The sequence below is a fragment of the Denticeps clupeoides genome, chromosome 15 (genome assembly GCF_900700375.1).
Source record: "Denticeps clupeoides chromosome 15, fDenClu1.1, whole genome shotgun sequence".
NCBI lineage: Eukaryota > Metazoa > Chordata > Actinopteri > Clupeiformes > Denticipitidae > Denticeps > Denticeps clupeoides.
The window spans coordinates 20,484,470-20,499,506 of NC_041721.1; the positions used below are offsets into that span (position 1 = coordinate 20,484,470).

The 15,037-nt window shown below is 40.5% G+C and overlaps 1 protein-coding gene and 1 long non-coding RNA gene across 5 annotated transcripts in view; one reads left to right on the forward strand and one right to left on the reverse strand.

Moving 5' to 3' along the window:
• On the forward strand, nucleotides 1-2,430 carry LOC114764530 (uncharacterized). Its single transcript, XR_003742523.1, has 3 exons — nucleotides 1-161; nucleotides 663-797; nucleotides 1,241-2,430. It is a non-coding gene; the product is annotated as an uncharacterized LOC114764530 (long non-coding RNA).
• stk11ip (serine/threonine kinase 11 interacting protein) overlaps nucleotides 1,532-15,037 on the reverse strand; it is a 27,556-nt gene continuing 14,050 nt past the window's right edge. For 3 of the 4 annotated variants that reach the window (XM_028954216.1, XM_028954215.1, XM_028954217.1), the window contains 9 exons: nucleotides 12,801-12,922; nucleotides 12,468-12,699; nucleotides 9,698-9,807; nucleotides 8,972-9,069; nucleotides 8,056-8,237; nucleotides 6,010-6,094; nucleotides 5,612-5,700; nucleotides 4,784-5,010; nucleotides 1,532-2,675 (listed from right to left, as the gene is read on the reverse strand). In XM_028954216.1, the coding sequence (XP_028810049.1) occupies nucleotides 2,547-2,675; nucleotides 4,784-5,010; nucleotides 5,612-5,700; nucleotides 6,010-6,094; nucleotides 8,056-8,237; nucleotides 8,972-9,069; nucleotides 9,698-9,807; nucleotides 12,468-12,699; nucleotides 12,801-12,922 (1,274 nt within the window). In that variant the 3' untranslated portion in view covers nucleotides 1,532-2,546. Of the gene's footprint in view, nucleotides 2,676-4,783; nucleotides 5,011-5,611; nucleotides 5,701-6,009; nucleotides 6,095-8,055; nucleotides 8,238-8,971; nucleotides 9,070-9,697; nucleotides 9,808-12,467; nucleotides 12,700-12,800; nucleotides 12,923-15,037 lie in introns of those variants that run through there. The other variant, XR_003742522.1, reaches the window with a different exon arrangement.

The window sequence follows — 15,037 nt, forward strand, 5'->3', positions numbered from 1 at the left end:
TCAAAAACTTCAAGGAGAGAGGTTCAAGTGTGAGTGTAACTTTTGGAGGATGACCTGGTGTCAAGAAGGGCCGCGAAGAAGCCACTTCCCTCATAGAAAAACATCCAGGACAATCTGTTATTCTGCAAAAAAGTACAGGCATTGGACAGCTGAGGTCTGAGGTAGAGTCATTTTCCTCATCCTCAATGAGGAAAGGCCAAATTCTCCAGTGTCACCCCTGATCCCTGACACACCTTGTCTTTAAATTCCGACATGTACCTCATAGAGAAATAGTCTCTGTCCCCTGCTGAAAATAATAGCATGATGATAGTAGCTAGCCAAATATGGTAAAATGTCCAAGTAGTTGGTTAAGCATATTAATCATGCAGAAGGTAGGATGCACTCAGTTTTACATGAACAGGAGGAGTACTGCTGCTCTGAAATCGTATTCTAACCTCTGATCAGTCATGTTGGTGATTTTTAAAATAATCTGTTGTGTACCAGGAGTCCATAATAAACCAAAATATCTTCAAATATATTTGTTGCAACCTTGAAGCTTGCTTTAAATACATCTATAGATGTAATAATCATAACCAAAAATTTTTATTACATCAAATCTTTTCAAGAAACTTTAAAACCATTATAATATCTATTCTTTCTATTCCTTCCATGAACTGTATCAGTTACACCCCACGGACCTAAGGGGTTGAGGAAGAGAAACAAACACGATTGGACCCTCCGCACAGGCAGACTCAACATGTCCAAACAGGAAGGTGGAGCTGCAGGAGGATGCCGCTCCTGTCTTTCGCACGTGGCAAGTATGTAATCTCAGCTCACCATGCTATTTTGCTGTAGGGGAAATGGTCTTCACTTCAGCATCAATCTTTTCTAAGTTCATGCAAATTTGGGTTTGTTTAACTGATCATCACCTATTCAGGAGTCTCATATGAAACCTGAGGTTGCTGACTTTGGTGTATTTAAACCTGGAAACAGTTTCCTCTTAGATTACTAGACACTGGCAACATTATTCTTACCAAAATATAATTTATCATTTAATCAATGATTAAATGAATGACAGTATTGCATAATAGCATAATGATGTTTAGAGTAATTATTAAATGCAGATTGAAGGTCTTGCATAGACAAGAATAAAAGAGGGAATAAAAATCGCCCACAGGCAGCCGTACAAGTGTGAGTTAGCCACATGTCATGTACCAACCTGCTCCAAGGCGTAAACAACATTCTGTTCTTTTGTCTGGAGTGCTCAGATGTCCCCTCTCCCCAAAGAGAACAAGACTTGGTACATTTGTCTGCTTATGATGCTTCGCTTGTATGCCAGAGAAAACCATTACAGTAACCATTCCACCCAGCACGCTTCATCTCTGCACAGGTATTGTATAAAGATACAGAAAAGGAGCCGTGTTCATATTACAAGACATATTTAACCAGTGACCCCAGGACTGTTACAGCATAACATAACAGAACAATGCTATTTCGTGATGAAATCATGATATGCAAACAGACATCATTCATTCTCCAGAAACAGAGACGCTTTAAACCAGACAAACATTTTTATTTGCATAAAAAAATAAACAAATCATTTTTAGTTATTGACAACATAATTACAGAAAATCAATATACTCTCATAAAGACTCAAATAAATGTTCAAATATAAACTGCCACCTCCAATAAATTACAAATGGTAACAGTAAAAGCTACACTTGGCATGGGTCCTGGTATGAACAGCTGAAGGCAACAACTGTGTTCACTTCAGATTTACTTTCCATATTTCACTGTTTTCACACCAAACATTCACTTTATTAATTGTGTCTAATACAACATCCACCAGATCACCCATTCATCATTGAGAAAGTCCTGAGTTATGCATTCCTGAATGTAACCATATATCTATCCATCAGGGCCCAAAATAATGATCTACCAATAAATTAAATAAAATCTGATATTTTGTATTTGTCAAGTATAAAAAGTTCAGTGTACATACTGATAAAAAGGTACAACTTAAGGAATCTCAGAACACTCAATTCATAAATATGTTATCATGTATTCATGATATGGCATAGTGAGATTTTTTTTAAAATTACGATTTAGCAGAATCAAAATTAAATCATATGGATTCCATTAGGGTGGAAGTATTATGTACTCATATAAAATATTCAAATAAATACTAAACACAATTGTTGGCTTGTTGACACAGTGGTGTAAGGTGTTTTAGATCAATACACAAAAAACATTTGAAATTCTGACAGCCTGATTCAGCAGCTCCTCGTTTTATTCAAATAATGCATCTGAACTGCTACCGCTGCCATAATCTTATTTCAAACCTTACACATGCGAACAAAGAATCAGAAACACAGCACCCGTTCTCACAGGACACAAACATTCCCATTCTTCATTGTACTCAAAGGTGCATTGTACTGGAAGTCAAAAAAATCTTACCTGGGCACATTTCATTTGTTTTAATTTAGAAAGAATTCACAGAGAAACAGAGAGCAGCAATGTAAGTAATGATGGGACATTGGGAGAGGGAAAAGTATTATGGGGAAACATCACTGGACAATGGTGGTAAGCTTGACACCAAACATGGTCTCCCACTGTCCACGGATCCAGTCAACCAGACCCTGAAGCAGCTCTGGGCTCTCCGTCTGCAGCGCCCACATCCGCTCCTCCTGCACCACCTGTCAAGATGCCAGGAGCCAGGAAGATGCCAGGAAGAGTTAATCATCAACATCAAGTCGAGGGCAGGTATTATAGGCAGCATTGATTTAAACCTGATATTCACCAGTGCTATTTAATAGGTTCTTGTACTTTTGTAATATAAAATAAATTTTAGGTAAAATATAGTAAACACACCTGCAGAAATGAACCAATCAGCTTTTAAACCATGACTGTGCTGTCAATTAACTTTCTAACAAAACTTTCAATTGGTTTCCAAACAACATTCAATCAGCATAAAATGGCACTTTACTCACCATGCCAAAAACAAATGAAATCAGTCTGGAGCTCAGAAAGAAGTTAGTAGAGGTTCACGCTAAGGGTAAAGGCTACACTGCCATATCCAAGTAATTCACAGTGTCTAGAAAAGCTGTGTATGTTGCAAAATTGCCAAGTACAAGGAGACCAATTCTGTAAGAAACCAACCTGGCTGTGGTCGTACAAGAGTAATGAGCATGAGCATGCGACCCGGACATCTGCCAAAATTATTGGCTGACCTGCCTCTTCTGGAGTCAATGTTCCAAGGAACACAGCTGTGAGGGCTCTTCACCGTGGTGGGCTTCAGGGCCATCATCACAAAATAACTTAAAGAGCGGAACATCAGAGCCCAAATGAGGTTTGCCCATGAACATTTGATAGTTAAAGATGAGTTTTGAAAGTCTGGTCTTTGATCTGATGATAATAAACTGGAACTGGCCACATGGACATAGCTTATGTTTGACGAAAACACCTTCAACCCTAGGACCACATAGTTAAACATGGTGGTGGGAGCATCACGCTGTGGGCAGTTTTGCTGCCTCAGGCACAGGGAACCTTGTTCGGGTCCATGTCATCATGAAAAAAGAAAATTATGTTGACCTGAAGGAGAATATGCAAAAATCTCCTCTTAGTTTAGGCTTAGGTCTTCACTGGGTCTTCAAACAAGACAATGACTCAAAGCATACATACAGCTTTTCCTCGTTGATACAAAACAAGATCCTGGAGTGGCCCTCAGTCCAACAGAAACACTAGATTGGTGTCAGTTGTGGCTCAGAAAGGGTACACTATCAATAGTCAAGTGGCTAATAATTTGGAATGTCTCATTTTATTCGTTTCTTGTTTCAGTACAATTTCAAACAAGTATCCTAATTATCCTGTTTAATTTCATAAGGGGGTCTCAACTGTTCAAATCTACCATATAGGATGGCCTTGTTCTGGCCCTTGATAACAAGACCATTCTTTACACGCCTGAGACATAAACCTGAATGGGGTGGATGAGTGGCCTTCAGAAAAGGGGTTAAAAGCTGCAGCAGATTTTAAGACTGCAATGTCGCCTTTGGTGAATGTGAAGCCAGAGACCATGCAACAAATTTTTATAATCAATCAGAGCACCAATTGCAAAATCTGTTTTCTGCAAGATGTAATAATCATAACTACAAAATCATGCATGTAGTGCTGAAATTCTACCGTCTTCCACATTTTGTTGCTTGCTGGTTCATGGTGTTGTGTGATTTCAACACTGACCTTTGGTGGACCCTGTGCCAAATCAGCAATGGCATGAGTGGAGTGTAAATGTAGATATTTTTTATACAGAATAGCTCACATAAAAGCTCTCCACAATCAAACCAATGATTGCAGGAGTCTGCAAGGTTTTTATTCTTGATTTGGTGTGAATAAGAGTCAATTGTAAAATGCTTAAAATGCTTGAATACGGTCAAAGTTGAAGATTAATTAGCTATAACGGTGATTACTGCAATAAATAATTATTTAAAGAAATCTTACTGTTTTGATATGCATATATTGATCGTTTTTTCTTCTTTGATTTTCATATTATTATTCATTTTAATCTGTTGAATGTAGACATTAGGGTTTTTTTTCATTAAGAAAACCCAGTTTCCATGTCTACCTGTATTGGACAGACCTGACACATGCAATATGGTTGACGTATGGGTGTCAACACAACAATGTGCCATCTATTAATTCTATGGCTACATCCTGCATGCATGGACCAACAGTTGTAGTTTTGAAATCAGAAAAAGCTACCATCTACAAAAGAAATTGGTGCACATTACAGATGTAGAGTAGCACTCACCTCATCATACAGTTTTATTTCCACTTGGCACTGACTAGATGAGAACAGATGGACTGAGCTGATGCAGCTGATTGGCTGAGACTGGTAGACTGTGAACCTTCCTTTGCCGGCCCTTTCCTCTTGACAGGCTGCAGGGCTAGAAAGACTCCTGCTCCATTGGTGGTCCTCGTAAAGCAAGTACAACGTTTCCAAAGTGGCCAGCACAGTCACAGGGCTCAAAGAGCAGTCTGGAGGAAGGGTGGGTCACAAAATGGGGATCAGCTCTAATGTCTACATACTCTAAATACTGAAAAGATTCATCTTAGGAGGCAGCACTACAAAACAAAAGCTCTATCTGATACACGAGAAAGAGCACCATTGCTTCAGAACAGCTACTGCAGTGCTCTGGAGTTCTCAATGTTTTAGGACATACTTATATAGTAAATATGTATAACGTTCTAATGGGTTCATCATGGTCAGATAGAACAGGCCTTTTCTCAGTCTTGGTCCTCTGGCATTGCTGCTACACATTGCCGCTACACATGGCACAAAGCTTCCTCAGCTGCTGGATCAAAGTTTCACCTCAACAGACACTGGCTAAAGTCAAAGGACTGTTTTAGTCTTATTTTACATTAATCGGTTCTAGGTGGGTTCTATCAGAAGTGATCTCTCCACTTACAGAAGCTCAGGCAAGCCACTGCTTGCTGCAGCCTCCAAACCAGCACCTTCTCTCCTTGCCCCAGGGTCTGACTTTTCACTCAGTCTATCTGTTTACTAAGTTTTTATCTGTGGTCATGTGTTTTAAGGATGTGGTCTGGAGCACGCTCAGTCAGGTGGGCACACCCTTACCTTGCCACAAAAATGCCAACAGGTACAGGAACTGAGGCTGGCATTTCTCGCTGTCTTCAGTCATTTGGGCATCTTCACACAGCAGAGGCCTGTCAATGCACAAAAGAACATTCCATTTCTTTGGAAACTGTTACGCTTGAGCAAAAGAAGGTTCTCGCTTTGAAATTAGTCATTTAGTGTGGAACGATGGTTCATGCCTTTTGGAATAATTTTCGTAAGATAGACAGATGTGTCATTAATCAGGGTTTGTGTACCTTTATTCAAAAATAAAGAGATTTTGCACACTTCCAATTGCTAATTTATAAAAAAATAACATCAAATATTAAGGACCATTTATTATTATCATAATCCTATTTTATAAATGTGTTTCATGCTCATTCACACGTCGGACATCTTACCACAGGTGATGCTGTGGGGTGAGTCTGGTGGTGGAGATGGATTTCAGCTTGCTTTCTGATTGAGGTGCAAGCTCCCTCACAAGTTCTGCAGGGGCAGAAGTTGAAGGTTAAATCCTACTCAGATTCATAATGGCAGGTGACTGTTATATACATGATAAAAGTTGCTGTGCTTGTTTCTCTGAAGAATGAGAAAAATACATGAACGATCAGTCCATTTCCGTGAACAAAATGATACTCCACCCAACGTGACTGGTGTGAACAGCCTCTGGGAGTGCCCTTTTCTCTTCAAAGGTTGAGAAATCTGTTTCAGGGAAACTGTGCCATGCAGCAACAGGTAAATCCAATTCACACAAAAGAACAGGAGAATAAGAAAAGCTGTGGCAGCCTTTAACTCCTGTGCGTTTAATGGGAATGTCTCAGCTGTCTCAACTCGCAGGTGTAGGTTTTCAGGCAACAAAAGAAAAGTGTAAAAAGATGTTCTAGGCCATGGTGTATGCTGTAAGATTAAGAAAACAAACTGAAAACCTCAACTTGTACAGACCGGGAAAACAACACTAATCATGAATATCAGCAGGTCTCCCTGCTGAACCAACTTCCAACTTTGACAATGCAGCAATGAAAAGAGATTACATTTCCAGAGCTGGAACATCACAAGGCCATTGTTTCTTGGACACTGCAAAGTGGGCTGAATGCAAATGGGTTTGGTTACCTTGGCATTACGCATTTACCCCACAAAAGCAAGGGTAGAAGGGTAATGCATTTGTCAAAAATTCTCTTATCTCTCATACTAACAGTCAAAACATCCCATCAGTGCAAGAAAAAATGTCAGCAACATGTGACAACTATAATTACCCATCTTGACCATATCTAGCATGTGAGACAGAGAGAGCTTTTAAATAGATTATTCATAGAAATTCATAGTTTCCAGCTGTTTTAACTTAAAAATCACACCATACAGTGCATGTAAACATGAAGGAACTTGGTACAAAAGAGAGCACCGTGTCACACACACGCAACCAGGATTGCGATTCAATTTTCAATTTAAACAATTTCTCACTGAATAAGTGGAGGCAATTTTATGCTTTCAACTGTGAAATTTGCTGCTTTTACATACATTTTATTTTTGATTTAAGAACCTGTGAGCAATAAGTGTGTGACAGTACTGTTACGGTACGTGTTTTGGCGTAAAGAGAACAATGTGTGGGTTATTTTCTTGTGTTTATCTGAAGTGCCACAGTAGGTCTATTCAAAAGCATTTTCAATAGACCGTTGATGGTTTGTAACTGATGCACCTTCAAGACAAGCTGTCTTATGTGCTCAGCATGTACCTGTGTGATTTACTTTAGTTTAGTTATACTGGGACTGGGTTGCTTCTAATGAGCTATGCTTGTATTTTACTTTCACTTTTGAACAGACCAGGTCCTTCAACCGGGGATGATAAGGTTAAGATACTGGAAGTTAATAAATGTCAAGTAAAAGGGAAATCATAGCATCTGCGTGAGAGTGTTTTTCTCCACACATCACCAAAACTACTTCAACCTGATACGCGGATGCAAACTGATACAGCTTTTCGAGTTGACTGTGTGTCATCAAACTTAAGTCTCTCAGCTCCTCCAGCTTAGCTCCAGTTACAACAGTGTAAGAGGAAGCAACAACAGCGATTGGACATTAAATCACAGTAAGGACTTTCACCCATTTGTCCTTAACAGGCTCTCGTGCTACGGTGACAGCCGCCGTACCGGAATTGCAGAAGAAGATGCAATTTCCACAGTGAGCACCAGAGCCTTTTTTTACATTTGAAATATTATTTTATAATCATATGCAATTATAGTGATATAATACTAATATTATGACATGTTATAATGTAACTATATGGCATTATTTACATTAATTACAATTATAACAACATAAAAATTTTAAACATTTTTAACACCTCAGACGCCAACTACTGCCCTGATTTCACTTAAGTGCAAGGGTGCGTGGAGCTGGATGGAGTATGCACTAGAGTGTGTTAAACATGACATTTAAAATGTATGTGCTTCTTACCTGTGAACAGACTGAAGAAGCGCTTGCAGCGGACACTGTCCCGCACCAGCAGCGTGTAGGCAGCTCCGCCATCTTCAAACTCCATGTTGATGGTCTGTGAGCCCAGGCCCACCTGCAGACAGCTCAGCTCACATAGGCGATGACTGTACCTCTTCCGAAAGCAGTCTGATGGCTGACCCTTGCTAAAGGATAGAGAGAAATCAAAATTTGGTGTGAAGTCAGGGGTCATCTGTACACTTTCACATTTATCATTATCACTTGTACAACGCACATATTTAGTTCAGTTTGTTCAGATGTGAGTCTGTGTAAATGTTCTGACTTCTGAATCAGTAAAACACACCAGCAGTAACAGCCATTTGAGGCAATGTCAACATCAAGTTCCAATGGCAGCTGAAAGCACAGGCTGTAAATAAACAGTACAAGCTGTTCACTGCTCTATCTGTAGGCAAATTAATGTGCGTGGTACACCGTTACACCCATACTGAAGAAGTACCACAGTGCTGAATGTTTGTGAGTGGAGGGAGATGGCATGACTCCGGGAAGTGGTGTGTTGAAGGGTCTGTTGACTTCAATGCACCAGTTCCTGGAGCTACATATACGACTATTATAAATTGCTTTTTATTATGTTACCTGATTGCAATCTGTACCAATAAATGCATGTGAAAGTGTTACATAGCTGAACTCAGCAGCACAATGTGGCCACGGTGCATTTACCTGAATATTCCATTATGAGAAATTATTCTGCTGGATGACTCTGCTACTTATACACATGCCACAACTGCAACTACATTTTTCAAACACGTCACATTTATTTAGGAAAACAAACACAATCCCTATTATATGGGCACATCATCCTTATCTTATGAATTGTGAGGGAGACAGTCTGTGTGTGAGAGAAGAAGAGAACCACACTCACTGGGACTCAGAAATGATTTCCAAAATATAAATGCACTGGTCAGACACCACCAGCAGAGATGGGAACTCCTCAGGATCTCCAAACCTGACTGTTGACATCTGACACAAGAGCAATCAGTCAACATCACATTTAGAATGAATAGGCATCACATGTAAGGCTTTACATTCATTGAATAATACATAATAATACATTCATTGAATAATTCCACTACAGTAAGACATTAACACATGTAACATATCTCCAGTTTCCTGCTCTACATCAGTGAAAGTCAATGTGAAGTGATTGGCATTGTGTCAAATGTGTTCTCTGCTTTTAACCATCACCCTTGGTGACAGTGGGTGGCCATGACAGGCGCCCAAAGCTCAACAGAAGCTATATTCAGGCTCAACAGAACAGAATATTCCTAGCACTTCAATGCAGGTAAAATAATGCACTATGGCACTATGATGGACAGAAGGAAATCAGAAACAATAGATGATTAATGTTTCCAAAACTATATAAAAAAAAACCTATATATATATATATATATATATATATATATACACACACACACACACACACACACACACACACAATTCTAAAACAAAAGACCAAGGGGGGATGGCCTGTTTAGTAATTGACAAGGAGATGTACTCAATCAAATGTATTTAAATGTGTGGAACATATATTGTCTGTCTTATTTACAATAATTCAACTAATTCAGCTGCTTTTTATGTAATTTCTTGCCTTGAGGAAGCTGTGGAGGTCTTCGTTTCCTTCAAACACCTCCACATCCAAGAAGAGCTTGAGCCGGTGGTCCACAGCATCAAAGTCCTCCAGCAACAGGTCAAAGTGCGCTATAGAAATACAGTTAGTGCTGTCAGATTCCCATCATGTGTTTTTGGCTCAAAAGCAAGTTGCGTGCTAAACAATTTGACTGAACTCTTTACCTTTCCAAGATTATGGTCTTACACAATACAGTCAGTCTCACACTTCATGCAGTAAATCCCTATGATGAGCGGTGAAGATTCACCTCAAAGAGCAGCAGAGTCAGTAACAAATGATTTATCATACCAAGTTGAAAATAATGACATGTAACTCCTGCAATGTGATCAATTTTCCACAGCTGTTTTAAGGCTATATTTTAGGTTATAATAATTAAAAACACACTTCCCAATACAACTCCTCCCAATGCACATGCAGCTAAGTTACATTTACATTTATCAGACATGCTAATCCAGTAAGTTGTTACAGGGACAGTCCCCCTGGAGTGTCTTAACCATGGTAGTATGGTAGAAAGTAGGGTTTTATAGGCAAGTGTGTTACCCACTAGGCTGCTACTCACTCACCAATTAAACTCACAGCAGCACTTAAAAAATTGAATGGCTTGGTCATGTGATGCCTGGGAACACTCAAGACGCCTGTCACCTCCCCAAGAGAAATAATGTTTAAAATAATGTTCAGTAGCTAGTAATGAACAGTTGCACCAGCCTGCTTAAAGAGACATTTCAGGTTAAACCACAAATTTCAAAAGCATTTCGCAAGAGCTTGCATGTCTCATGGGGAAAAATAACTATATTGAACTCTGAAAAACATGCGCACACACACACAAAAGATATTTGTATTGTATGAACCAACGCTTAAAATACTGATTGATTTATTTGACCAATCACAGACCATTTTACAGATGCAGACAAAGACAAGAAACATGGAAACATCAAGTCTGCCAATGTTTTAACTCAAATTTCACTTTCCACTCCTCAACATCTCCCATAGAATGAGACAGGAAATCAGTCTGTACCCACAAAATGAGAATGTAAGAGAATTGGGCTATCACTAAAATCACCTAACAAGACTGGGACATTACAGTTGTGTGGCCGGTTGACAACCCAGCACTACACAGTAAAATAACTACAGGGAGTGCAGAATTATTAGGCAAGTTGTATTTTTGAGGAATTATTTTATTATTGAACAACCATGTTCTCAATGAACCCAAAAAACACATTAATATCAAAGCTGAATGTTTTTGGAAGTAGTTTTTAGTTTGTTTTTATTTGTAGCTATTTTAGGGGGATATCTGTGTGTGCAGGTGACTATTACTGTGCATAATTATTAGGCAACTTAACAAAAAACAAATATATACCCATTTCAATTATTTATTTTTACCAGTGAAACCAATATAACATCTCCACATTCACAAATCTACATTTCTGACATTCAAAAACAAAACAAAAACAAATCAGCGACCAATATATCCACCTTTCTTTGCAAGGACACTCAAAAGCCTGACATCCATGGATTCTGTCAGCGTTTTGATCTGTTCACCATCAACATTGCGTGCAGCAGCAACCACAGCCTCCCAGACACTGTTCAGAGAGGTGTACTGTTTTCCCTCCTTGTAAATCTCACATTTGATGATGGACCACAGGTTCTCAATGGGGTTCAGATCAGGTGAACAAGGAGGCCATGTCATTAGTTTTTCTTCTTTTATACCCTTTCTTGCCAGCCACACTGTGGAGTACTTGGACACGTGTGACGGAGCATTGTCCTGTATGAAAATCATGTTTTTCTTGAAGGATGCAGACTTCTTCCTGTACCACTGCTTGAAGAAGGTGTCTTCCAGAAACTGGCAGTAGGACTGGGAGTTGAGCTTGACTCCATCCTCAACCCAAAAAGGCCCCACAAGCTCATCTTTGATGATACCAGCCCAAACCAGTACTCCACCTCCACCTTGCTGGCATCTGAGTCGGACTGGAGCTCTCTGCCCTTTACCAATCCAGCCACGGGCCCATCCATCTGGCCCATCAAGACTCACTCTCATTTCATCAGTCCATAAAACCTTAGAAAAATCAGTCTTGAGCTATTTCTTGGCCCAGTCTTGACGTTTCAGCTTGTGTGTCTTGTTCAGTGGTGGTCGTCTTTCAGCCTTTCTTACCTTGGCCATGTCTCTGAGTATTGCACACCTTGTGCTTTTGGGCCCTCCAGTGATGTTGCAGCTCTGAAATATGGCCAAACTGGTGGCAAGTGGCATCTTGGCAGCTACACGCTTGACTTTTCTCAGTTCATGGGCAGTTATTTTGCGCCTTGGTTTTTCCACACGCTTCTTGCGACCCTGTTGACTATTTTGAATGAAACGCTTGATTGTTCGATGATCATGCTTCAGAAGCTTTGACATTTTAAGAGTGCTGCAACCCTGTGCAAGATATCTCACTATTTTTGACTTTCTGAGCCAGTCAAGTCCTTCTTTTGACCCATTTTGCCAAAGGAAAGGAAGTTGCCTAATAATTATGCACACCTGATATAGGGTGTTGATGTCATCAGACCACACCCCTTCTCATTACAGAGATGCACATCACCTAATATGCTTAATTGGTAGTAGGCTTTCGAGCCTATACAGCTTGGAGTAAGACAACATGCATTAAGAGGATGATGTGGACAAAATACTCATTTGCCTAATAATTCTGCACTTCCTGTATTATGATCTACATGGTGGGTGGACAATAGGTGTGAGACCCACCTGGGCTGATTCCTTCTGGCGGTGGGTGCTGAGGCTCCGGCTTTGGCAGGGTGTAGCTGCAGACACCAATTTCATCCAAGTCCTTGAAGGTCCCTGTGTCCTTGTGGGCTGTGTGGAATGTGACAGACTGGGTCTCACTCCCCTCCTCCCTGCCACTGCAGCTCAGCCCAGTAGGCACAGACAGGAAAGAGTTGCCTACTTCTTGGGCCAATGAGGACAAACCTTCACAAGTCTGGATTAAAAAAAAATCACAAAATCTTTTTAGGATAGAACTATCTGATTCATGAAGTATTAGAGTCTGGTTGCAATTAAACCTAAAGGTATCAGAGTTACCATTACTGAGTATGCTTCTGGCAAAACAGTTTCATGTACTGGTGTGCTGGTGCTGGGCATAGTCATGCCAGGGACTTGGACAACATGATCACTGTTGCATTCTAAGCAGATGAGGATACTCCCTGTTGAGTGTACACAAAACATAGAAAAAAAATAAGAGAAACTAAAATATCTCTGACAAGTAACTCCTCAACATTATTAACTACATTTAACCCATTTAATGTCTGTGGTTTCTACCATTTATTTAACTGGATTAACAACGTGAGCTATTCTCCAAGTGATGGGACATTTTGATAACACAAGTTACTTTATCCCCATAACTAGTGGTCATACCTATGAACGAATGTGACATGCATATAGTACTTGGCGTGCCTTAGTACTGGGTAGTTCAATATAACGTTCTGACAAAAGCTACACAAATAGTTTGAAAACTTGCCATGTGATACACGGGAAACAGAAAAATAGTCTCGCTTGTCAAAACCAACCAACAATCCACAATAAAATTCAATGAACTCTATAAAGCATTCAGACAAAACAATTGCACGAAATATTTCAATGTATAATGCGTGTTGAAATTGTGCAACACTTCAATAAAATAATGTTTATGCAATACATTTACATTTACATTTACGGCATTTGGCAGACGCCCTTATCCAGAGCGACTTACAACGTGCTTTCAAGTTACCATCGATGAAGAGATCAATTCCGGTTCACTAGGACCCCAACTATGAATACATCTATTTAATTCACTCTGTTGTAGATTCTGTACACAAAGTTCGACAACAAGAAAATTACAATTTAATCTAAATATTCTTTAAAGAGGAAGGTCTTGAGCTGTCGTTTGAAGGGGCTCAGTGACTGAGCTGTTCTGACCTCGAGGGGAAGTTCATTCCACCACCGAGGGGCCAAGATGGAGAAGAGTCTAGATGAATGTTTTCCTTTTACCTTCAGAGATGGAGGGACCAGGCGAGCAGTACTGGAGGCTCGGAGTAAACGAGGTGCTGTGCGGGGTGTAATAAGTGCTGTGAGGTAGGATGGTGCTGCTCCATGTTTGGCTTTGTAGGCCAGCATCAGTATTTTGAACCTGATGCGTGCAGCTACTGGGAGCCAGTGAAGGGAACGTAGCAGAGGGGTGGTATGGGAGAATTTGGGAAGGTTGAAGATCAGTCGTGCTGCTGCATTTTGTATGAGTTGAAGAGGTCGGATGGTACATAGTGGTAGACCAGCTAGAAGGGAGTTGCAGTAGTCCAGTCGTGAGATTACTAAGAACTGAACCAGTAGTTGGGTGGCCTGGGTTGACAGGTAAGGGCGGATTCGTCTGATATTGTAGAGAAGGAATCTACATGAGCGGGAAAGATTGCTGATGTGAGTTGAGAAGGAGAGATGGTTGTCTATTGTTACGCCAAGGTTGCGGGCTGTTGCTGAAGGAGAGAGCTGCGAGTTGTCTAGGTAAATAGCAAGATCCTGATGTGGTGAAGAATCTGCTGGAATGAATATTAGTTCAGTTTTGGTGGGATTGAGTTGGAGGTGATGGGCTGCCATCCAAGACGAGATGTCGGTTAGACATGCAGAGATTTTGGAAGCAGCATGAAGATCAGAGGGAGGAAAGGAGAAGAGAAGTTGTGTGTCGTCAGCATAGCAGTGGTAGGATAATCCATGTGAGGAAATGACCTCACCAAGTGATCTCGTGTAGAGGGAGAAAAGGAGAGGACCTAGCACCGAGCCTTGAGGGACACCAGTGGAGAGTCTACGTGAGGTAGAGGTGGATCCTTTCCAAGTCACTTGGTAAGATCGCTCATCAAGGTAGGAAGCAAACCACTGCCATGCTGAGCCCCGAATTCCAAGCCTCTTCAGGATTGCCAAGAGAGTCTAGTGATTAACAGTGTCAAATGCAGCAGATAGGTCAAGGAGAATAAGAACTGATGACAGTTTTGTCAATCTGGCTGCATGTAGCTGCTCGGTAACCGCCAAAAGGGCAGTCTCGGTGGAATGAGCTGTTCTGAAGCCAGACTGGTTAGGATCCAGGAGGTTGTTCTGTGATAAATGGAGTGATAGCTGGTTGTAGACACAGCGCTCAAGGATTTTGGATAGAAATGAGAGGAGGGAAACTGGTCTGTAATTGTTAATGTCTGTAGGATCAGCAGTGGGTTTCTTTAGGATTGGAAGAACCCTGGCTGTTTTGAAGGCGGATGGTATGTGGCCAGATGAGATTGAGCTGTTTATGATATAAGAAACGA